This window comes from Falco biarmicus, chromosome 10, assembly GCF_023638135.1.
Source record: "Falco biarmicus isolate bFalBia1 chromosome 10, bFalBia1.pri, whole genome shotgun sequence".
In the NCBI taxonomy this organism is placed as follows: Eukaryota; Metazoa; Chordata; class Aves; order Falconiformes; family Falconidae; genus Falco; species Falco biarmicus.
This window is the reverse complement of record NC_079297.1, coordinates 8,501,876-8,527,102: the sequence shown is the minus strand read 5'-3', so window position 1 is coordinate 8,527,102 and position 25,227 is coordinate 8,501,876. Positions and strand designations below refer to the sequence as shown.

Below are 25,227 nucleotides of genomic sequence, written 5' to 3'. Positions count from 1 at the left end.
GCTTGTGGAGGGTCTGTGTGGGGCACTGCGCCCTCCCGCCGTGATCCGTGCTCGAGGGAGCCTGGACCAGCCTGGCATCTGCAGCAGAGGACCGAAGGGCACCTTTCAAAAGTGACCTTAATGAGCAGCCATATGCACAATGACAGCAAATTATGCTCCCCTGCCAAACAGTTTGACCTGTGGCCTTGGGATAGGTCAGCGGGCTGCTTCATACTCTTAACTACATTGTAAAAAACCAAAACCAAAACAAACAACCAAAAAAAACCCCTGAGGACCCCCCCTCCACAAACTTCCTACGCAAAAATATATATAGAGAGACATATTCACATTCGCCCAAGGTGCGGGCACTCCTTCCTTCTTGTAAGCTATTTGCCTTTTTTTTTTGATAGCTGTGTGTTTCACCTGAGACCAAAGGAAATCGATAATAATCAGTTTTGCAGCAGGAACTCCAGTGCTGTCAAAGGACAGAAAGGGGAATAGTTGCATAGAATGGGCTTCTAAAATCTGTAAAATGCACTGCATGAGCCAGTTACAACTGCTTAAATGCTTAAATGTAGGTACCTATATATTTTTTCTTTTGTGCAAGTAAAACTCTTATTTCTCTTTCTGTGTGAATAACTTCTCTGCTGCACTTCAGCTCATAGAATTGTAGAATAATTTTGGTTCAGAGGGACGTCTGGTCCAACTGTCTGCTTAAAGCAGGGCTGTCTTTAAACTTAGGTTGGTTTTACTCATCTACATGAGTTTTAAAAATCTCCCAAGGATAGACATCCTTTTTACTCCAAAGAAATGATGGAAACCCAGCTGAAAATTGATTTTAAACGCACAGGGCTCTTTCTAAGACTCTACTTGTGCACTGATTTGAGAAATGGTGGTGGTAAAAATGCGTGGCTCTATTGAGGGAGCTGAAGAGGGGCAAAGGACATTTTTCTTGCCTTTTAGCCTTTCAGTACAGTGAAATCCCTGGTAAAAGCCAGAAAGAAGTGAAGGGGGCAGCTGTGGGACATTGCTGCTAAAATTCTGTTTGTATTAAAGCCTGGACCGCACTGAATTCTCTCTCGAGTGCGTGTTGCATTGCGTGTGCTGTATGAATCTAATGCTGGTTTCATAAGGTCCTGTCCTATAGAAAAAGCACCCAGAGGATCTCTCTCTCTGCATTTTGTATAGGCAGTTGTGACTTGTCTGTGCCGGGTGAGCAATTAGAATTTGGCATATGAGCTGCCAGAAAGCAGGATAAGAAAGGTCTTTGTTCATTACTGGCTGCTAATACGAGTGTTGGGGATGGAATGACATGTGAGATGACACAGTGAGTCGGCACATGTGGGAATATTTTGGGGTGATTATCTGAAGACTCTTCAAACAGCTGAAACATAAGTTGAAAATAACTGATGCTTTTTTATTTTGTTTTGGAAAGGGGACAGGAATTTCTAGCTAAACGCACAAATGCCACTTGTAAATAGAAGAGGAACGTTCATTCTTTTCTTGATTTGTTGGTTATGGGAAAGAGGTCATCCACAGTGGTGCAAAACAGATGGTTGTGGTCCTGAACGCTGTGGGATGAAATGCTTCTCTGAAAATTTTGTATTAATGGCTTTTTACTTTCAATGGTAGTAAGTACAGGATTGCATACAGGCAGGTTTTAAAAAAAGTAATTGCCCGTCCTTGGGTCTCTTCATGTGTCTGCATGTTTAAATACTGCAGAAACATACTAAATAGCATTTCAAGACTGATACTAATTAATCCAGATCATACATTTAGACGCATATGTATGTACTAGAATTAGGGACTGTTCAGTTTTATTATAGGATTGTGAGAGTTGGCAGATGAAGTGTACCTCAGCATTTAATAATTAAAGAACCTGCTGTCCTTCAGTCTTAGTAGCTCTTAGTTCAATCTTCATCATTTTTCTTTGTTTTTAAAAAATGGGGGGATGTGAATTGTTATTGTGGTATGTATATGTGGTGTTGGGTAGTGTTAGCAATGCTCCAGAGCAAGGCTTTCCTGAGGTGGTTGTGGAGTTCAGGTTCCCAAGTTCTTTGTGCCCAGCTTAACGACTCATGCACACAATTTTTGGAGGTGTGTGCATAGCTGTTCTTTCTAAAGATGAAGCTACTTAAAGTTGGAACTTGCAAACCACTGGCAAAATCTCCTGTTTGGGCATTTACAGGTATTTTAATGTGCTTTTCATGTAACCCGGTATTTTAATGTGCTTTTCATGTAACCCTTAGTTTCTAACATCACCCTGCCCCCTTTCTAAAATAAAAAAAAATTCTTATTGACAGAGATGAATCAGTACATGCTTGAAATTTTCAAGAATGCAGGGTTTAAAAAGTTCTTTTTTCTTCTGTAATGGATGAGGAGTGTTTTAACTGTTCAGTGAGTCTGAGCTGAATAGTGCCTAGTAAAAAAAATTGACTTAGTGATACTAGCCCTGTAAAGAATTGTTTTGCAATTATATTTTTTTGTATAGTGAAGAATATGATATAGGCATTTTCCTCATGACAGGAGGAAGTTAAATGAGTGCTCATACCCACGGAAAAGCAGGACTGAAACCCTAATTAGACAAATGTGTAATACTATGAGTAGTTCACATTAAATATATTTAGAATGCTCATTTGTGTAGGCTGAGTGTGTGTATAAGTGCACATCAGTACACACATATTATATATCTATATATTTAAAAAAGGATTATGTAAATTTATATATAGATTTCTATATGAAGAAATCTCACAGATTAGGTGAGCTGACTTTTATAGCTCAGTGGTGGAGGGAATACTGAGATTTGAGGGGTCCTGTCTTACACTGGACTTTGAGTAACCCCTCTCCGTCTTGGTTACTCACCTGTGAAGTGAGGTGAAATAAGTTGTTTACACTCTGTGGATAAACTGCAAAGATTTGCTTGGGGAGGTACTGGCAGAGCATCACATTAGAGCTGAGGAACAACCATATTTTTGTAAGCAACAAGTCTGTGGCCGATTTGCTGTTGGGCGTTGTGCACAGCAGTGACTACCATCACCCTAATGATTTAGCGAGAGAAGACAGAGTAAGGAAATGCAGACTGTTGGCGTTGGTACTGATAAATATTGTTCTTATTAGAGGCAGATGTGATTTTTTCCTGACCTTTTCATCCATTCTGTTCCCCGCCTTTCCATGCCCCTTTTTAGGGATTTGTGCTTGCCGTTACCGTCATCCGAGAGGCCACGGAGGAGATCAGATGTTACATGCGCGACAAGGAAGTGAACTCGCAGATCTACAGCAAGCTCACAGCGAGAGGTCGGCGCGGCGGCTCCAGCGCGCCTGCTGCATCCTGGCGCGGCCGCCGCAGCACCGGGGGTTGCAACTCAATCAAATGCTGCTGACAGTCAGAGAAGCAGAGTTCAAGGAATGGGGAGGGGGTTATGGGCTCGCAGGCACGTGGCTTCGTGGCCACGCTGCTGCTCCTGCCACTGCAGAGGCCTCGGGGGTCGGGGTGGCTTCTCATGGATGGCTCCTCGCTGGGCTTTGCTGAGGGTTTGCTAGGGAGATGCGTAGCTAATGCAAGGGGTGTGCGTTTGAATTGCTTCAGATAACCTCAGAGCATCATCTTGGTGGCTGGAAGCATGGAAAGCAGGCGGCTGGGGCATTTACACGCACAGGAGCCTGCGTCGTGGGTTGGGAATTGCTGCAGCCAGCACCAGGCAGGGGTGAACTGCCAAGCAGCTGATGTGATGCTTCTAAACCCTGTTTGCTCTCAGCTCTGGGGTAGACCAGAACTTCTTTCCCAATTATCCTTTCTTGGTGCATTGGAGTCGCCAAAGAAAAACTGGATCTGAATTTCCCTAGGTTGTGGATATTTCCAGAAGGGAAATGTGTTTTCCTTCCTGCAGAGCTGTGACGTGGGAGAAGCGCTCCGTAATGTTGCATAGGTGCAGGAAGGGAGAGGCAAATACAGCAAACAGCATAGTAAGAAGAAAACAAGAATGGAGCTATAGTAGATGTGATATGTTGTTCAGGGTTTTTTTCATTTATTTTTCTTCCAGTTTTGGTAATAGTGCATGTCTTCTCCTTGCACGCGTTTTTTGCTTGTTCACCCTGTCTGTAAGAGAGACAGATGTAAGAAGGATTCCTATAAGCTACCAATTCATATTCTTTAATGGAAATAACAAATGTGTGCTTAAAGGGAGGAGGATCCACGTAGGCAGGTAATTTGCAAAAGGACTTTATTAGAAGAATTAAATCTAGGTCTGTGACATTGTCAGAAGGTGGTTATGCAGAGGGAGATTCAGCTAATGAGGGTGAAGGTGGGCTGTGTTCTGGTGCCTGGGACTGGGGACCCGGTCAGCACAGGTACCACGAGTCATAGGTAAGCACAAGTACTCTGTACCGAAGGAGCTTGTGAGTGCATGTGTTAAATTTAAGGGGACTTGCTTGACATACTGACGTGTTCCATCACTTATTGAATATGCAGTACCCGTTGAGTTTCATAGTTTTTTCTGGGTTGTACCAGGCAGGGAGCCTACATCATACAAATCCTTTGCTAAAAGAGACTGTGATACGTTTTCACATCCTGTGTTTGTTTCTGTTAGCAGTGACTGCTGGAGTTCCTCAATAGTGCTAATATCTTCTCTTGTATTTTTTTGTATACATCATCTTTACCCCCTCTCTCCAACTGCTGAGGAGTTTGGAGACCTCGTTTGTAAGCGAGCCCAGGCTGCAGCTCAGCTGTGCCTGATCCCTGGCTCTGGCCATTGTTTACAGCTGTGCCCTACCTAACAAAGACATTTAAATTCTCGTTTGAAAAATGGAATGCTGCCTCACTATGGAGTTACTCCTAATACCATGACAATGATGGTGAGGCCAGGCTTTTGTTTTTAAAAAGGGACTGAACTGAATTTACGCAAGTTCTTTTTTTTTTTAAATTTCCAGTTTCTTTGCTATAAAAGTTTATACCTCTGCATTAAGGTGCAGCAAACTAGGTGTAGTAAAAATATGCTGCTTTCAACACTTGCACTTTTGAGAATAAGGCTGCTTTATAAATGTAATTGCTTAAGGCTGTATATATTTCTCATGCTGGGAATTATGAGGGAACTCCAAACTAGGGAGTTTTGAGTTTCTGAATATTAAATCCCCTTTTAATAACGTGTTCTTACTACAACACTTAAAATGCTTGGCAACCAACAAAAGCCCCATCCAAGAGGGGTGTACTACATCTATTTAAAGATATAAAAGAGTTGCCTTCTGGATTCTATTCAATGATCTATAAGGGGCCTGACCTCTCCTTTAGTTCTTTTCATATTGCTATTATGTTTCCCATGAATGATTTCCCTTCCCCCCGTCCTTTAACTTTTCTAATTTTGTGAAAGAAACCAAGGAGGATTGGCAGCTGGGCACTAGCTGAAAATCTTAAGCCACTTTATTTAACACAAATTTGGGGCGGAAACAGAAATGAGACTCTCTAGCAGAATAGTTTAGAGTAGGGAAACCACACAAAATTATTTATGCTTGTCTCTTGGTTTGGGAAGAAAAGTAATTTTCTCTGTCTCACTGAATCTCGGTACTCATGCTTTTCAGGAGAACATCTACTTTTCCACCAATTAAAACCTTAGCACCTCTGAGAGTCACCTAGGAGCAGGGAGGTACCTTGGGAGGCCACCATGGCTGGGGGATGGACGAGTGTTGGGTTTATGTTATTGTGTCTGTTAGTACAGTTAAATAAAAGTAGGCAAGCTTTCATCAGGTCAGAAGCAGCAAATACCAAAATAAGCTGATCTTAACTATTAATTTTCAGTGTAGCTGACAAAACTCCAGGTAGGGCTTGCATTGGATTGTTTATGTGCTGTTCTGGAGGTTTTTTGTTTGTTGAATAGTGTGGTTCGTGCTCCAGGATATTGGCAGAGCCCTGTACCGAAACGGGGCAGTGCAGGAGGGTGCTGATGCACAAAAGCCACCTGAAATGTTGCTATATAATTCTTTTAAAACTTCACAACAGTTGCCCCTCTAAAGCCAGTGTTTTGGGGAAGGGGGGGTTAGGTGAGGCTTGACACTGAGCACTGCTGTCTTGAAGATTGGATATGATGGATCTAATGGAGCACTTTCTCCAAACTGTTTTTATTTCTTCAGAGCATTTGCGCTAAGCTGCAGTTAAGGTGGCTGGAGAACGGTTTTCCCCACCTCCAACGCCGGCCTCCCAGCACAACCCCACAGATGTAAAAACATCCTTAAGTCTGAATGAAGTCAGGGAGACTTAAGCACATGCCTGTGTGCAGTTTTGAATAGGGATAGAAGTAAGCCCAGACTTCAGTGCTTTCCCGAATCGGGACCTTCTTGTCCCCTTTGTGTGCGGCTCCTGGCGCCCTGTGCGGACATGGCTCTGCCGGCCAGGAGCTCTCCAGCTCCATCCATCCAGCTCCATACACCTGGCAGCCTGGCCCCCACCCCGGCTGGGGGGATGGATTTGCACCTTGGCTCCTGTACATGAAACTTTTTTCATGGACTCTTCCTTGTTAAGCTTTTTAAGATTCACTAAGCTGCTTGCTTTGTGGGGAAAAAGGAAGAATCCTCTTTGGATCACACTGTATTTTGAATATAGTTGCTGAATTCCAAGGACTAATCGTTTTGAAGGGCAGCATGAGGCAGCGTAGACAGCAGTGTATTTTCTGTGTTCCTTTATTTTACGTAACACCCCCCCCCCCCCCCTTAAACCTCATTTCTCTTTCTACTGATACAATCCGTCTGTGCTCTAAAATGATGAAATGAGCAAACTTCTGGAAAGCATTTTTTTTTTTTTTTTTTTTAATAGAAAGCTCTCCATTTAAAGGACAGTTGTTTGGATTGTAATAAAAATAATCAAATTTCAATCCCCTATTCATAACCCTACAAGCCTCCTTGTGTTCAGAAGTCTGTGTGCTGACTTTTTGCTTGATAGAAAGCTAGAACTGTGCTTGCAAATTCTTGGTTTGTTTTTCTTCTCGCACAGCCCCCCTCCCTGGGTAACACTGCATAATAGAGGGAAACTCCACAGAAAGAAATGGGAAGAGACCTCCTACTGAGGGGTGCTACTTAAGATACAGATCATTGGCATTTACCAGCCATATAAAAACAATATTTTCCCAAACCCTCTGAGTCCTGCTCCACAGTTTATATAGCATAAGGCTGCAAAAGCCAAAAGTTTGGTGCAGCACATCCAAATGACCCCCCCCTTTTTTTTTCCCCAGATGCATTTAACTTGTTTTAATAAACCTCTGGCTTCATCTTTAATTCCAAATGAAGTGTTTTGATCTATACTTTAGTGAAGCTCTGCAGATCTATTGTGAAATCTTGACTTAAATGCTCACATGGTAGAAAAAAGGCATCTCTTCTGGCTAATATACTTAATGCTAGAAATACTTTGCTTTACGGGGCATCCATCACACTGCAGATTTGGTGATAATTTCAAAGACCAGAGCTTAAGTTGGAACAAACTGTCTGCATTTTAGTATGTTTACCTTTTTGTCTTTAAAAAATAAATCGGGATGCAGCAAAGAACGAAACAAATACCAATCAAATTTTAAGAACAGATTTTTTCTTTTAATGAGATATCAAGACTAGTCACTTTTTAAAACTGTGTTAATTACTAACTTGTGTTCTGATTAACTTCATAAAATATAAAGTGGAATCATTGTAAATGCTAAGGAAACGTGTATTTAGAGGAAGCACTTCTAGATGCATTTGTAAAAGCAGTACTTTATTTTTACAAAAATGGTTTAATAGCAGAGCAATACTGGGAAATGGAGCAGTTGCGTTATTAGCTAGTTTCTTAATCATGCATGAGAAAGCATCTAATGTTTAGGAGGTAGTTTCCCCACAGAAAGAAAAAGGAATTACAGAATTCCCTAGATCAAAATAAAACTAATTCAAGTAAGTTGCTTTATGGGAGTCCAGAGTCAAAGGAAACATCTGGTCCCGCGCCTTCTTAGCAGGACATGTGGTACATACTGCAGAGATGTCATCCGTGAGAGGCCAGGAGTATGGCTGGAAAAGCAGAATTAGCTTTGCTACCTATAAAGGGCATCTCATTTATATGGGAGTTATAAAAATGTGTATTGGTTAGAAAAGTCCTCGCTTTCTTTTACCTTAAAACAGCTGAGGTTGGGAGGTTTATTGAACAAGACAAATCTGCTCCAGCTGCTTTGATTTTTCTCAGATTGGAAAAATTTTAAAGCAGATGATGCTGTTTTCAGAATAATGATTTACAAAGCCTTTTATGTGCACAATGATAGGAAATCATCACGTTGTAGCTTTGCCCAGGTGCTAATTTTTCTTTTCCAGCCTGAATTTACATTGTTAAGAAAAGCACTACAAAAATAAGTTTCCATTCCTGAACCCTGTGTGGGTAGTGCTTCCAACCCTGACAGTCACCAAATAAATCCTTGTGATCTTTAAGAGAAATACATGAAATACGGTTAAACAAATCCACCTCTCCTTGCAAGAGCTTTTTTGCACAGTGGTTTAGGAATTGCTGTGCCTGTGTGGGGAGAGCACACAGGGGTTTTTTCACCCCCCCCTCCTTTGCACAGGAGCATATTCAAAAGCACTTTTTGTTGTTTTGTGAATAACCGTATTAAAAGGGGAGGAAGAGATGTTATCTGTCAGACCCTTTTAGTGTCATAGTACCTAACTTTGTATAGCCCATACAGAAGACTGCCAGGGATGCTTTTTTGGATCCTCTTGGAGTGCGGCTTTTCTTTTCAAGCCTCCGCGTAATGGACTCTTAATCCCCGGTATGCTTCCTGCCCTGGTAGAGATGTCTTTAGCCCAACATTCATTTTGTTTACCTTTTTTTTTTTAAAAAAAAAACTAAAACTCTTACAAGGCAAACCCCAGAATCTGCGAAAGACCTATAAGATATTTGTGAAATGGGCCATGACTGCTTATAATTTGTAGGAATAATTACAGCATGTAAGGAAGTCTGCATTTATTAGCAGCAGTGATGAAGCATGTTGTTAAGCACACAGTGTGTCACCAAAGCAGCAGGCTGCCGGGAGCCCAGAATGGCTTTCATTGTTAATTTGGAGCAGAAACAGTGAAGCATATCCTGAGAAGGATGCTAATGAAGGGACTGCCAGTAGTAAAATCCTAGTGACCTTTGTGCTTTGTGCTAATTTCTATTCCCCCTCCCTTCCCCCTTCTGCTTTCCCCCTGAGCTGCTATCTGGCCAGTTAGCCTGTGAATTTCAAGGTACAGTAGGGGTGTTGTCCGTGCCGGGGTGAGCTCCACGTGCCTCCCCCACTTCCACTCAAATCACAGCAGATTAAAGAGGCTTTTGTTGAAATATAACAGACAGACACACAGAGGCAGGGTTCAAATTAACTGATTATAAATCACTAGTTCACCTGAGAAGCCAAATCTAGAGCTGGCTAATGATTTGAAATTACTAGTCAATTGTTAAATTAATCCCCTGTTTTAAAGCAACTGGGAAATGTTTGAGAGCTGCAAAGAAATAAATATTTATGCGTTTTCTGTGGAACCCGTGCTCGGCAGGGCTTGGTCGGGCTGTGTCCATGGAGAGGCAAAGGAGAGGTGGTAGAGCTGAGCTGTGGCATGGAAAGAGCCTGGTTTTTAAGATGGGCCCATTGTACTTGTGGCTTCCAGGTCTTGGCTTGAGAGTTGAGCTTTAAATTTGCAGCCACCTAAGGAAAAGGAGTCGAGAGTTGATGGTTCCCTGTTGTAACTCTCCTCTTCTTGCTCTGTTGTCTGCCTGGTGCTGGAAGTATTTTTGAATTGCTGGGTTAAGCAGTACAGGAAGGAGTTTACAGGCTTGTTCGGGAGTCGTCAGTAGAGTGAGCAGGGGGTCACGCAGCCAGGGCTGAGGTCTGGAGCTCTCAGACAAGAGGCTTTCAGCCGTTTTCACAGATTGAGCCCTACTGCTGTACCCAGTGAGAGCAGTGGGCTTGGTAAGTCTTTACAGGGCAGCGCTGCCCAATCCTTCTGGTAGAAACGTTACCCGTTTTCTGCGGAATAGTGAAGTGGGAGGGAGGGAGGTAAGGAGCATCACGGAGCACCCACGAGGCCTGCCCTGCTGTTGCTCTAATGCACTGATATCTTTCCTTTGCAGGGACTGTGAAGGTGAAGAGCTCTAATATACAAGTAGGCGACCTCATCATTGTTGAAAAGGTTAGCCTTTATGTGCACCTTTTCTGTGTAAAGTACTTTTTTTGCAAGACCATAGAAAATGAGATATTCTGAAGTCGTATTTGTTTTGCGATAGGCTTAGAATGTCAAGTGTTGAACACTAGTTACAAAGTTTAATCATTTTGCAGGGTTCCCCCTCCCCTGCCACCACCCCACCAAAATACCATCATTATCTTTACAAATGAGAGCAAATCTGTAGATACGCACCTATAACCTGATTTTTTCACTTACTTACACTACAGCAAGATAAAAAGTCTCCCTGGTCCTGTCTCTGACTGTTGGACACAGGTTAAATACCTGATACAAATGCAACATCCAGATGTTGCTTTGGGTGTAAACACCACAAGTACTGGGAGACACAGCGATCCATTTGTAGACACTGGTATGTACAGGTATATTTCCCCCTTTATGCAAGTTTATGTGTGGTGGGTTTATCTGCTGATTTTTTTTTTTTTACCCACACACTCTCTGTGCAAGCAGCTATGACCTCTAAAACCATTAGTATGAAATTATTCAATAAAAAATAAAAAAAAGAGAAGAATGGTAGCTGTAGATTCCAGATACGTGCTTTCTTGTAGCATGGGACTTCTTGAAAGGAAATCAGCATTGGTTTAAAATTTCTTCATACTTCTAGAATTACTCAGTAGCCCTTTTATAAACCCGGCCGTTGGTGGGTCTGGGTAGTGGGAGCTGGCACTGATTATTATTCTGCACTTGGAATTCTACAGGGAAGTGAGTTCAGGATTCAAAGCAAAATGAATACTGAGCTTCAGTTTGACAAAGAAATCCTCTTTCTCCTCCGTATCCCCTTTGCTTGTCACGGTGGGGCGGTGGAAGGCGGCTGCACACGCGTGCAGGGGTGTGCGCACAATAATGGCCTTTCTTCTCCTAACAGAACCAGCGAGTCCCCGCTGACATGATCTTCCTGAGGACGTCGGAGAAGAATGGTAAACATCTGGAACCAATTGTCCAGAGAGCCATTAACCTTTCACTGGTTGTTTAGAGAAAATTATCTTTTGGAAATGTGCAAGAAATAGATAATAGTAAAATTTCAGTGAGACAGAGAATTCAGATGCTTTTATGGGCCGCCACTTCTCAGGACGTTACGCTCTGGTTTTGTTTGCTAATCAAAGAACGTAGGTGGTTCAGTCCAGGGTAAATGTATTTGGTTGCATAACAGTTTGCATTTTAGATGCCATTCAGGTTGGTTTTGTTAAGTGTGGGATAACGAAATGTTTGTTCAGAAGGATTGTAAAACATAACTAATGAGAACACTTCAGATATGTTAAAGGTACAGTGCAGAGTCGCGCTGTGTTCTGGACTAGTGGGAGGAAATGAATGTGTGGTGCAAGAATATCATTCTTACATTATTAATACATGTTACTTGAAATGGGATCCTGTTTCCAAAGAAAGAAGGGTGTCCTAGATGTGAGGCCATTTCATGAGTTATAGATGTACCTAGGACAGATCTGGGAAGAGCACTGACTGGTGATGAACATCCGCAGGGTCCTGCTTCCTTCGCACTGACCAGCTGGATGGTGAGACAGACTGGAAGTTGCGGCTGCCCGTTACCTGCACTCAGAGGCTGCCAACTGCTTCTGTAAGCTGCCTTCGTACAAAACACTGTGCTTGGTAAACACGCGTCTCTGCTTCTCCCCAAAAATGGTCAGGTGCTTCAGTTAATGGCCTGTTCTGAGAAACGGGTTAGTGCGGCACTGTGCTGCACAGGGCTTGGTGCATGCTACAGATTGGCTTTGGCAAGAAAGAACTTAAGGGTAAACCAGCTCTTCCCAGCTCCAGGCAAGGTTTCAGGCTGGTGAAGCTGGGTGTCTGTGTGCCACATGGCTGTCACTGCAACGCTGTGCAGGTGGGCACCGGGCTTGGCAGCTAGGGAGTGAGCTTGCAGCAGGAGGTGCCTAATGGTAGGATGCTCCTATTTTCTTGTTCCTCTCCAGAGACCATTGCAGGGTACCAAAGGTGGTGGTACTTCTCAAATGCTTCCCTTTGTTCCTTGCAGTGCAGTATGCTCAGAGGCACAGCTCATACATTTTCATGAAATGGCTTCAGAAGCCGTGAAGTTTTCATCGCTTGCCTTTATGAAAGGAGGAGTGTCACCATGGAAGCTCTGCTGTGTGATCTGAAATAAGCATATAACCTCCATCAAACATGCTGTTCCCAAAATCTCTAGCTAAAGTAGTTTGTGTATTGTTTTGTTGTTTGGTTGGTTTTTTTATTATTTTAAAGAAAACAAGAAAAAGAAGGGGAAGTCGGAGTACCTACTTTATTCATGTTCTATCTGTAAAAAGTGCAAGAAGTTTATTTTATACAAAGGCTTTGAAGCAGTTCTCTATGGAGTGAATAGTTCATGCATGTGTAGGAATCAGCAGTGAAAACACTGTGTAGAATTGGTGTATCGTCTTGCCACCACAGAGCTGTTCTAGTGACACTGGCATACTGTACCAAATATTGAGTGATGGGGTGTTCCTTGATTGGCTTGGAAGACTAGTCCTCCAAACATCGCTGTGAAGTAATAAGTGCCTTAGGCTGTCTTGATTATTGAGGCTGAAATTTTTTTTATGGGGCACCGACATCTAAATAACTCCCAGAAGTCCCTCAGGTATCAGTTCAAGAAATGCTCTTCAAGACGCTGGTACACCAGTTTTTGTCTTAGACAGTTGGGCTCCAGTAAGTAACACGATTCAGTAATTAACTTGTTAAGTAACTCTTGCTCAGAGTATTTTGGTAGAAACATTTGCACATTATTAACATGTGGTTGTCTAACTGTCTGCTAAACCACGACTTTTATAGGACCTACTGCAAATCCGATCCTATGTGTATGCAGAAGAGCCCAATATTGATATACATAACTTCGTGGGGACCTTCACAAGGGTGAGTCTTGCTGACATGCTGGAAATCGTGTGTGTAGTGTTTGCTGTGCAAATCTGCTGAATGCTACCGGGATGCCAAGTCTTAATTCTGAGTCAGCTGAGTTTTTGCCTTCAACTGCATGCAGCTATGTGAACTTGGTTATATCTGCACCCTGTTTCAGGGGGCAGTAGTTCAGAGCTTCTGTGAAATATCACCCTTAAAAATACATATATCTTTTGACTTGCTAGGAAGATGCATGGCCTTCCTGGGGGAAAAGGTTGGTTTTTTCCTCTCTGGGATTATGAAAATTTTGAGAGCTTCATCTAATACCCTTGGGGAGCTTTCAGAAGACAGATGGTTTTGTAACAAGTAGGAGACAGTCAGAGCTCTTTAGAAGTTGTTTGCTGGTATTTGAGTTCAAAATTCTAGGGTTTGCCCTTCTATGTTTAATCTGGTTTAATAGTGCTGGCATGAAAGAGGAGTTTAAGCAGCTTGGGGAGGCAGTTCTTGTCTAAAACCTGCACAGACGTTCATTAACTTTCTCATGTGAAGGTACAATTACATAGAATTAATCTTTTGGTGCCTAAGAAGAATCGTGCTCTCTTGTTCTCCGGTGCGTACTGGGCAACTTTCCAGGCATCACTGAGCAGTCCAAACGGGTTCTCACTGACATCTTACAGTAGCAGGAGAAATGCTATTTATCCACACGAGCCAAGTGAGGGAACGTTTTTCTGCAGTCCCTGGAGAGCTCCTGACAAAACCCTTTTGCATTTCTGATTCCCAGGGCCCTTCGACAGGCAGAGGTATCTTTAATAGATTTCTCCCCCATCCTCACCCCCCGACAGCTTTATTTCTATTCCACTGAAACGAGGCAGTCATGTTTTTAACCTAACCACAGATTTACCAGGGTGTATGAAATCCCCCAGCCTGTCCGCAGTCCTCCACAGCTCTGCCAGCATCCGTCTCGCAACACCGCTGTGTGGCTCTTGTCATCCACCGGTCTTCTGTATTACTGACAAATTTATTTATTTTTCTTTTTATTCCGTTGTAGGAGGACAGCGACCCTCCAGTAAATGAAAGTTTAAGCATAGAAAACACCCTATGGGCCAGCACGGTGATTGCGTCAGGTAAGATGGAGGCATGTGTAAATTTTTTTTGAAAAGGGAATATGTTAACAATTTTTAAAGGTCTTTTTGTAATGGAATAATAATCTCTGTCAGTTGGAGAAATTAGCAGTTGGAATGAGGTTTCCCACTTGTCCTAACACCTCTGGGGAGCTAAGCTGACATCTAATTGCCTGTTGGACATTCCTAGATGAGAAAGAATTGGAGTGGCCTTTGGGCACTTCTTTAGCATCTAGGACCAGAATAGCACTTAATTGCTCTCCACATTGACATCCTAATCTGTAACAGAAATGGTGTCAAATAGATTCTGGTAACAGAAGCTAAGATGAAAGATTTCCAGGTAAGTGCTCCCATTGAGTTTGCCTTATATACTTTTAAAGAGGAAAAAAAAAAAATTCTTTGACCGATTTTGGCTTATACATATGATAAGCTCCCAAGGCCTGAGATTAATCAATGCCCTCTTGTAGAGGCTTGTCAAAGTAAAAGCCTTGTTCCTCCCCTGCCCAGCGTGCTTGCAAAGTTTGCAGGGTGGTGGCTGGAGGAGCGTGAAATTCTGTAGAACAGTTCTGGAAGAAACGTCAGATGGAGAAACTTGACGTTGTGGTACCAAGGAGTACATGGAATTAATAATAATAGGGAGGAACATGGAGGGGCTTTCCTGCCTCTTGTATGGAAGCTTTAATTTGTACCAGCTCTCCAGCCATTGCAGATCTCACCCTGCCGTGGCTGAGCCTAGCACGGGGGTCGTTACAGTGGAGTCCTGCTGAAGTCAAAAGTGAACTGTTTTTTTTCCCCAAAGGAGGGCACAGTGCACACTTTGCTCCGCCTGGTCACTACTTCAGTGCTGTCTGGAAGTCCTGGATGGTCTTGGTGTCTGTATCGGGGCATGCAGTGACCTCCTCTCTACCCAAGCGACCTTATTGTTTGAATCCATCCTCCCTTCTGAATACAAACAAAGTTACTTGCAGATAGACACCTTTGAGTGCGGTTAATGGGAAGAACGCTTGCAAATATTTTCATTATTTCAAATGGTTTGTGCAGTTGAGCCTGTTTTGAATGGCCGTAAAACAAAACACTCTTTTTATACATAGCAGTGTGCCTTCAAGCTTCCAGTCCTGGCAGGTTTTTCCTCTCATTTTCACTGACTTGATCAATATAATACTCAGTTTTGTTTCTCCTATGGTAATAATAAATAGCATGTTGTAGGTTATTTCTGTTAGGGAAGTGGATATTGTTTTGCTTCTTCCGTAAGTCAAAGCTGTCAGGTTGTGGTGGTGCCATCTCACTGGGGCAGCCTTTGCTTGTAAGAGAAAGCAGAGCAATGTGACTTTCTCCATCTGCTGTAGTAGGCATGGGTCTGACTGACTATTTGTGGTTGATTTGGAGTAGCTGGGCCATCTGCTGATTTGAATTGTGATGATCTTACCACCACCTGCCATCTGGCTTCAGTGATTTGTTGTTGTTTTTTTGGGTTTTTTTAAAGGAATGTTTCCCAGCATAATTTTAGAAACCACCTCTTTTGAATCAGTCTTAGTTAAAAATAATTCACTTGCAGCTTGTTAAAACTCTGATCATTAATGGGAGCAGGGGAATAGCAGAGTATAAAATAGCAATGTATTTGCAGTAGTGCTTTTTTTGGTGTTTTCTTACAGGCTCCTAAAACTTTCTAGTAAAAAAATCAGACTTTGGCAACAGCAGCTTTTAAACTCTTGACGGTAGATAACTTTCTTTATGGCTTTTTGTAAAGTCTTTAAGAGAAAGTTGTAGAAAACCAGTAATTTATGGTGCTAAACTGTATTATGTTTCTGCAAGAAGAAAAAGGAGAACTTTGCTCTCAGCTCTTTAGCAAGTGTGGGACATAGCATTAAAATACACTGATAAGTCTCCCAGCAGCTCCATCTGTTACAGTGAGGTAGGAGTTGGTACGATTTGCCTTTCGGTAGGAACAGCAATTAGACACATACTTAAAGTAAATTGTAGATTTTAAAATAAGGTAATTCTGTCTTTGAAAGCTGTTGAAGTTCCTTGGTTTTACTCTGATTGTGGCAGCCTTCACCAATAAAGAACCGTAGCCCAGAGCACGGATTTAGTTTTGACAAAAATGAAGGACCACTATCTGGTGTAAGGCAAACTTCACCCACTCCTAAGTGGGATTCAGAGTGGTGGTAGAAAAACCAAGAAACTCTCTGTCCTTAGCAACTTTTGCTTGTCTCTCCCCCCTATAAATAAAAGGGGGTCAGGGAAAGTCAAGAGAGCAAGGCAGCTGACTTCTCTTCCCGTGCACAGTAGCTGATGTGATGCTGCATCAAGTCCCAGCTGCACAGGCAGTGTGGTCAAAGACTACTGACTTTTTGTAGAATGTCTTCTGTTCAAAGTCTGTGTTTTCATGAGTTTTATGTTTCAGCTACTGGCTTCTTTAGTTTCTGGTTGCTATTGCTTTTGAAATTACCCTGCTAAAAATCCTTCCAACTGTCAAGTCTTTGGATCCAACAAGTGCTTTTATAGAGGAAACAAATGGAGGTTGTTTTTCTTTAGCTGATGGCGTTCTGTTTTGTTTAGGTACTGTTGTGGGAGTTGTCCTCTACACAGGAAGGGAACTGCGCAGTGTGATGAATACTTCAAACCCAAGAAGTAAGGTATGGTAAGGAAACAGTCTTACAATAAAAAGAGCAGAAATGCATCATTTTCCAATACTTCCAAATGCTATGTGTACATACTATAGGGACAACCTCATAGGAATAATGATTCATATCTTCCAGCCTATGATTTAAGATTTCTTGTAGCAGAATCTGTTTATCCTTATTTTTTGATCCTATTATACACGTGTCTTCTCACTTGAAGAATGGTAAAACCACTGGGTTTTATATGGCTGTTATGAAATAGTCCCAGTTAGAATAGGAAAGCTAATTTTCTGCATTCTTCTATTACAGCAAAGCTAAGACAAGGTGTGGGGATGTTTCTGTAGTCTGCAGCTTTTGGTAGCATAAATCCTCTCACACCTCTTCATGCATTGCTTAGCTTCCAAAGGATGGAAGTCTTACTTAATAAGCTGGCAACAGTATTGCTTATACATTTAAATATGTTTGTAGTGTTTTAAAAGAGAAGTCGTCGACTAGTGGGGAATGGCTCTTTGGGTATGGCAGTTCATTCCCTTTGTGAATATTGCATTGAGTTAACTCGTGTCTCTCTTAATTCTTTAGATTGGTCTTTTTGATTTGGAAGTGAACTGTCTTACCAAGATCCTGTTTGGGGCTCTTGTGGTGGTCTCGCTTGTCATGGTGGCCCTTCAGCACTTTGCTGGCCGTTGGTATCTCCAGATCATAAGATTTCTCCTTCTGTTCTCAAACATCATTCCCATTAGGTAAAGTGATTGCTAATTCTTCCCCGCAAAATACTGCTTGCTTTGTGTCCTCCTCCATGCTTCTGGTAGGAACAAGCACGTAAGCTCTTATCTGTTCCTCACTTGACAACTAAGCAAATCTAGAAACAGAAACCAAATTACTGTTCAAACAGAAGAATTGCTTTGTTCTTTCTGCTGAATTTGTTCAACATCCTCACCCATTCATTGACTCTAACTCAGGCTGTGGATTAGTCATTTAAAGCCCCTTCTCTCAGTGTTTGGGCTACTTGGTTCCTTTGATAAGAGCAGAGCAAAAAAATGGAAAAGGAGGGTTATTTATACAGCATGGAGTGTAATAGGACCCAACTGCCTTTTAGAGGGGACTGAAACTTTCTAATATTAAATTGCACTATCTTCATAAGTAGATTGTTACTTTTGGTGTAGGTCTGGGATTCATTTCACTTCCATTTTTAACTTGCTGTCTGCATATCAATCACTCTGTCCTTACTTGTCTGTCTGTGTCTATTTTCCCCTTAAATTATATCTGTTGTTCTCAGCACAGTTTTATCATCTGTCTCTGAATTACGGCACCACTGCAGTGCAGTGCACAGCCCTCCCCATTTGCCACCCGACCACCCACTTTGAGTATACTTCTTCTGAAACACCCTCTTTGGCAGCTCAAATTCAGCATGGAAGACGTGTCCTCTCATTGCAGCATGGCAGTTCACAATGATTTTCTTCCAAAATTTGACTAGTGATACATTTTCTTTTTCCCCTTCCTCCTGCATAGTTTGCGGGTGAATCTGGACATGGGAAAAATTGTCTACAGCTGGGTGATCCGCAGAGATTCCAAAATCCCTGGGACTGTGGTTCGGTCCAGCACTATTCCTGAGCAGCTGGGGAGGATATCGTATTTGCTTACAGACAAAACAGGTATCTATGTGGAAGATACAGTTTTGAGTCGTGGTATCTTGTTGTTTCGATTTTGTTACATTTTTGGGCAGCCAGAGAGTATAATTTAAGATTTCTTTGGGCTAGAAGAAATAGGCATTTTCTGTCACTTCAACAATATGATATAATCAGGTTTTAAAGAAAAACTTTTTTTGTTGTTGTTTGTTTGTTCTGAATTCACTATCAGTAAGGTAGAACAGGAATATTAGGCTGTTTGAAAGAAGTCTTAAAATGTGCTATTAAACCAAAAGCTGAGGGTAAAAATCAAGGCAGCTTTCAGGGTTAGTTTTCAAAGCCGGGTGAAGATAGCTCACATGCAAGCAGAAGCTTACTCTGCTGCTGTCCTTATACTTTTAAAGTTGAGCTTGAATTCAGAAGACCAAAGCTGTAATGAGAAGCTTGGTCTGACATAAAATCCTGGTCCCATTCAAGTTGTTTCCAGTTTTCTTTGGTTCCAACAGAACCAGAATTACACTTGCAGCTCTTGCTGGCATTGCCTTTGGGGTGAATCTCATTCTTATTTACTGGCATGGTGATGTGCACCACTACTTCCCAGGAGAATCAGCCTCAGGTTTGTTAACATTGTCTTTTTTGCTGGCCTCAGCCTTTGCTGGGAGCCTGGTGCAGTGACTGATTCAGCCTCTGGCCGTTTGTCTTGACCTGGGGGTACAGCAAGGGTGAGAACGTGTGCTGGGGCATAGGCGTGTTGGTTCCTGCTCCATGCCTGGTGCTGCTTCTGTTACAGGAACTCTTACACAGAACGAGATGGTCTTCAAGCGACTTCACCTTGGAACGGTAGCTTATGGCCTGGACTCCATGGATGAAGTGCAGAGCCACATATTCAGTATATACACACAGGTAAAATAAAATTGCATCACGTAACTCTTCGTTCACAAAACAGTTTTCCCGGTCACCGGTCTAACGGTGAATTGATATGGCAGGGATCTGCTTATTCATTATGACTTTTTAGAAAAGCCTGAAGGTCATCGGATGCTTAATACATAACTATTGTTATGATTGCTTATTACATTCGTAGATTGTTTCACATCCACCGGTCTTTACCTGCCATAGCACATGTGCGCATCTGCAAGTGTGAGTGTATGTGCCTGTGTCTTGTTACTCAGGTCTGACTGTAAAATAGCATATATCACTTGGAGTGACCACGGCATCTGCTTTGGTACAAACTTGACGCTGGGTAATGGTTAGTGGGTTAAGTTGCTGTTGGAAATGCGGGGTGCTGGGGCAATAATGAAGGAAGAGACACCGTCAGTACTTGGTAAGCAGGGATAGAGAGCAGTGTGCCAGTATTGCTGCTTTAGGCCTGATGGTTAAAAAAGAAAATGGTAAAAGCGGGATACTTTCACTAATGCACCCACGATCTTATGTGGTGCATAACTGACATCTGCTTTGAGAACTATCTACACCTAAAGGCGGCAGCAAAGTCGACATTTAAGTATAGAACAGGAAAATCCTGTCTGGGGAAGTCTCTCCCTTGCATTCCTCTTCTCAGTATCATGGGATGCGTCAGCATCTAAAAAGCCTTCATCTCTGTTCTTAAGACTTATATTTCAGCTTTGTATGATAACCAGGTAATGCTGTGTGCCTTGTCTGGGTCAACAAACTGTTTAGCGTGTTACCGAGGGCAAGATGCTTATACATTGAAACCTTGTATAGATACGTGCACTTCCTTTGTAGAACAAGGGATGAGGTTTTACTTAGTAACATTACTACCTTTAGGGAAAAAAAAAAGTCAGCTGTCTGTGGCTGATATTCCAGCCACCCCTCTAAATGATACTTACAAAAGATTTAGGAATCATCGCTAATTATGTAGTCAGGGGAGCATTATTTTTCATTTTCTGTTAATAACCATTCTCTCAACTGCAGCTAGAAATAATTTCTTTGTGACCTACTGACAATTTTTTTTCTTTTGTAATATGTGATTCTGGAGATGCAGTCTGCAGGCATTAGTGATGGGTTACTACTCCTGTGTCATGTGTCAAGCGTTTTCCTTTCTCCATAGTTGTGGAATTGCTTCATTCCTATGGAAAACACAGAAGTACTTTGCAAAGTGCCCGTGCTTTTCCTTGAGCCTGCACACCCCATGCAGGAACTGGGGTTTTCATGTCACATTGTCTTTGCTTTGCTCTAGAGATTTTAGACTGAAGTACGCTTTCTATACCCCCATGAACTGAAAGTGAAGCCAGCATTCTGGCCTGGGAAAAGGCACCATCTACTGTCAATGGGATCTTTATTTTTGGATTTTGTTCGTGGTGGTCTGAAGATGCACAGCAGGTTTTCTTGGCCTCAGTGATCCATTTGGTGGTGTAGCTCTTCCCTGCATAGACTGTCGGGCTGCAATGTGCTTTTAACTAAGCATATGGTAGTTGATAAATACCTGGTATTTTGAGTAATTATCTTTTTCACTGGCATCTGTCTCAGGTAACTTGTCACTCCTTTGGCCACCTCTCTCTTTTTCTCTCCTCTGCTTTCACAGCCTTCTTGGCATCTGGTTCTTCTCTTGGAGTTGAGACCCTTAAATGACTGAACTGTACTTAAAAAACAGACTTCAGATCCATTTTCCCTCATTTTGTACTCAAATCTCCAGAAAAAACCTGACTGTTGGTTAATTATTTGCCAAGGTATTCAATATTTGTCAAGAATGTTTGGGTGACCACCTGGTCCAGTTTGTGGCTGGTACGTCACATCAGTCTGCACCTCTGCCAAGGGTCTGTGCTGGTTGATTTGGTTAAAACCCGTTGCAACGGTGCTGATGAACAGCAATATTAAATTTGAAGATCTTACGCATCCTAACCACAGTGTGTGGAAAAAAGCATGTGGAATTACACTGGTAAAGGTTATGTCTCATAAAACATGTATAATTACCAAGTAAGGTTCCTTATAATGAGAAGCATTTGCTGGCAATGATTCATTTTGAACTGTAGTTCTTATTCTTTGCTCTTATTTTTACCATGTTGTGGCCTTTGACCTGGAAGCGAAACTTTTGTCCTCTTGACACTAAAGGTTAACAGAGCAGGAAACTGGATCACTGTGTGTCCCTTCTTCAACCAGGATAATTTAGTAATTGTGCAATTATCCCAAGACTCCCATTCTGATACTAAAAATAGTATTAAAAATTAAATGAATGTCATTAAGGTTTTTGAGGTCCATGCGAGTCATCTGTTTTCTGGTTTCAGCAATTATATTCCGTTGCACATGAAACTAATTGACTTTCAATTTTCAAAGCCACTGGTCTTTTGTGGAGCAAAAAGTGGTTTCACTGAGTCTTCTGACTTTGGTCTTTCACAAATCAGTGTTCGGTGGATCTGCGGCAAAGGGTCCTGTTCCAACAGCTTAGGTAAATGTTTTGGCACTTCACCAGTAAGAATAATAAAGAAGATGAATTATGCTGGGGTGTGTTCCCTGTGATGGTCTGAGTTAAGGTGTAGGAAGAGTGCATCTCACTCCTGGGGGCGTAAGAGGCTGCACAGCTGCTGTATGTATGGTCTTCACTGAAGTGAAAACTTGATTTAAAACTCCCTCTTCTGCAGTAAGATTTAATTTGGCTTTCCTTTTTTCTAAGCAATCTCAGGACCCGCCTGCCGTGAAGGGCCTTACCTTGGCCACCAAGGTGCGTAAAACCATGAGCAGCCGAGTGCACGAGGCGGTGAAGGCAATCGCGCTGTGCCACAACGTGACGCCGGTCTACGAGTCCAACGGGGTGACGGACCAGGCTGAAGCCGAGAGACACTATGAGGACTCCTGCAGAGTCTACCAGGCCTCCAGTCCTGATGAGGTCGGTATCTGTTTGGGTGTATAACAATATAAATACGACCTTGCTTGTGACTGAAAACAAAATCAAATCATTATTTGGTGAAAGTACTCCAGTCTAGTGAAGGGGATAATATTTTAATGCATTTATTGCACCGATAACCCATCAACAGAGTGTAAGTGCCCTCTCAGCTGATAGGCTTCAGCCAAATCTGCCTGAAGCTACAGAGCCACATGGTGGCTGAGATCTGGCTGTTTTATCAGCCCCTGCATCGCAGGGTTTTGCTTGTGTTTCTGCACCTTTTGTCCAAGGTATATTTTGCACTTCAGTGCCCTGAGTCCCTTTGACCACACTGGTCAGTCGTAGGCAATCTGGTCTTGTTTGGTGTGGGGGGGGTGAATTGTGGGTGGGGGTTAGAGCACCCCCGTAAGTCAGCTTGTCCCTGATCTGCAAGGTGTTCGAACTTCCAGACCAAGTGAAAAGTTGTAAATCACACTGGGTAGTACTGCTAACCCTGGGCATGTCCCCTCCATGCAGGACAGACCCAGAGCCCCGATTAGTTCTGCCGAGGGAGCGAATTGCACAAGAGTTTGGCTGGGAGCAAAGCTGCGCCCTGCCGGTCCTCTGGCAGCACCCAGCCCGCCAGGGCTACGCGGGGTGGTGAACTAGAGAGAAACTTTATGGCTCCCTGGAGACCTGCTCGAGACTTTTCCTGAACACTTGAGAGAGCAGGTTTAAAACAGGACTTATGATTAAAGTGCTCTTTGCCACCCTCTGCAAAATTTGTAAAATCTAGTTGCGGTGTTGGTTCCTTCTGTGAGAAAGACGGGAGGAATAAAATATGGTTTTGTGTATTGGTTACACTTCTTGGATACACCTTTTTTGGTGCAACCAAGGTAAAACAATTTGTTTTCTATTGATTTGTACAATTATACTTGCTCGGTGCCATTGAAAGAGTCTGGAGTTTGAAACTTCCCATAAGAATCCTGTTAACAGTATGAGATCATATCGCCCATTTGACTACATTTGAAGGGTTCTTTCATTTATTGCCCCAAATAAAACAGATTTGCCTCTCATAATAACCTTTTCACCTTTGACATCAGAAGAGAAGCTGGCTTTCCTCATTGTTAGAGGTGAGAAGTTGTTTGCATAGAAATCAATTTATTCGTTAGAAGCCCAGCTGTGTGAGGATTTGGAGGTTGTTGCATCTCTTACTGAACGACTGGCACACAGAATGAGTTTCCATATTTAATGTACATTCAAAATATTCCCTATAGTGCTTTTCTTCCAAAGTTAGGCAATTCATTCACTTCATGTAATGTGGTCTTGTCTGTACTATACAAAAGCTGCATCTCTGCTCCCCTCTGCCCCTCCCCCCCCCCCCCCCCAGCACTGATGTGCCTACAGTGACAACAAGCACTTACACTGGTGAGCAGTGTGCTGTGTCCTCTCCCACCACATCATCTAGGTCACTGCTTTCCTTACCTGCTTTTCTCCTCTAATGTGTTGCTCTCCCCTGTAAAGACAGCTTACAGAAAGCAACTGCCTTTGAATTGAAATGAGTTCTGAATGATTTCCAGATGGTAACTTTTGTGATCTGTGTTTAAGTTGGGGTTTGGTTCATGTTGGGTTTTTTTTTTTTCTTCCTAAAGCATTTAATGGCTATTTTTGCACAGATCCTCTGTGAATTTACATATATACTGTTGGTATATAGTGAAATCAGTGAGTTTTCTTTTCCTTTTTCACTTTATACTGTTCTGTCTTTAAAATATTTATGCAGCAATTTGCCTCAAATACCCAAGGGATTATTGTTTGTTTCGCTGTAGCACGATAACTAATCCTTCCAAGATTATTGTTTAAATTCTTTTTTCCTTTCTTGTCGTCTCTTAAGTAGAGAATTACAGCGGGTTCAGAAATCAGATATGCTTTGCTGCATGGAGGAAATCTTGTCTGTAGGTCTTAGATATACAAATATTGTTTAGACGTGCTCTGTGTATGTCATACTAGATGGTACAAAATGCACGATCAGCACAAGTCGAGTCCTTGAGAGGAGCGATGCTGTTAAATAACATTCCCTGTAGGGGAATGGCTTTGGACTCCTGTTAAAGCCAGCCTTTGAAATTCTATATCAATAAAATATTGCCATGGCAGGGAAGGTCAGTTTATGAAATGAGTACAAAAACTTGTATTCTCTTTACTTTAACAGCAAGGGTAATTTCTACCAGTTGGCATAGGATTCATTTCCTGTAACAGAAAGCAGGATTTCCTAAATTTGTTTCCTGTGCGCACTGCCATTTAGAAGTCTTGAAGTATCTTTATTCAGATATCGGTTACAGCCTTGGGGCTCTGCAAGCCAGTTGTCAGTTGTAGCCTTACAGTAACTAACAGGGGAAATGAAATAGATATAATCTGATCAGAGATAAGAGTGCCTGGGATTCCTGGGCAAACAGTCTTTAACCCCAACAACCCGCTGCAGCTGCCAGGACATGAAAGGGTGCACCGATCAATTGGTTTCTGCCTGTTGTCTGTCTGCCTAGGCAACCCTAAATGGGACGTTTGTAGAGCAACTCATGGCACAGAAGGATCAATTTGTCTCTTTAGAATGAAATTTATTAGTCGATATAAACTTCAGTGGCGGCTTGGGTAATTTAATTGTCGGAAAGAGCAAAGTTTGGGGGATGGCGTGCTGAGCTGCTGTGGCTGCCGTGCTCGCGAACGCGCAGATGTGTATCTGACTTGGCCTGCACGGAGCGGCAAAATCCTGGAGTGCGCTCAGGGGCTTTATTGATTTCCCCCTCATCAGTGAGCATGGGCTCCCTTGAAGGTGTTTGAGGGATTTCAAGCCTGCTTTTAAATCTCCTCAGTTTAAGCTGCAAACATATTTTTGCACCTCTAACGTTTCTGACTGAGAGCACCTCTGGTTATCTGTTTGCACAGTCAGAGTAAACCTCTTCCATCTCGCACCAGGCTGGGAAGGTACTCCCCATCCCGGGGTGCCCAGACCCGCCACAAGAGCTAGGGGTTTT

General features: G+C 42.5%; 1 protein-coding gene across 1 annotated transcript in view; it reads left to right on the top strand.

Moving 5' to 3' along the window:
• The window catches only part of ATP9A (ATPase phospholipid transporting 9A (putative)), a 63,597-nt gene that overhangs the window by 11,924 nt on the left and 26,446 nt on the right, over positions 1–25,227 (top strand). The window contains exons 4-14 of the mRNA XM_056354043.1: positions 3,165–3,273; positions 10,073–10,131; positions 11,045–11,096; positions 11,655–11,749; positions 12,958–13,038; positions 14,069–14,144; positions 16,701–16,777; positions 17,342–17,502; positions 18,272–18,414; positions 19,178–19,290; positions 22,013–22,225. Of these exons, the coding sequence (XP_056210018.1) occupies positions 3,165–3,273; positions 10,073–10,131; positions 11,045–11,096; positions 11,655–11,749; positions 12,958–13,038; positions 14,069–14,144; positions 16,701–16,777; positions 17,342–17,502; positions 18,272–18,414; positions 19,178–19,290; positions 22,013–22,225 (1,179 nt within the window). The remainder of the gene's footprint in view (positions 1–3,164; positions 3,274–10,072; positions 10,132–11,044; positions 11,097–11,654; positions 11,750–12,957; positions 13,039–14,068; positions 14,145–16,700; positions 16,778–17,341; positions 17,503–18,271; positions 18,415–19,177; positions 19,291–22,012; positions 22,226–25,227) is intronic.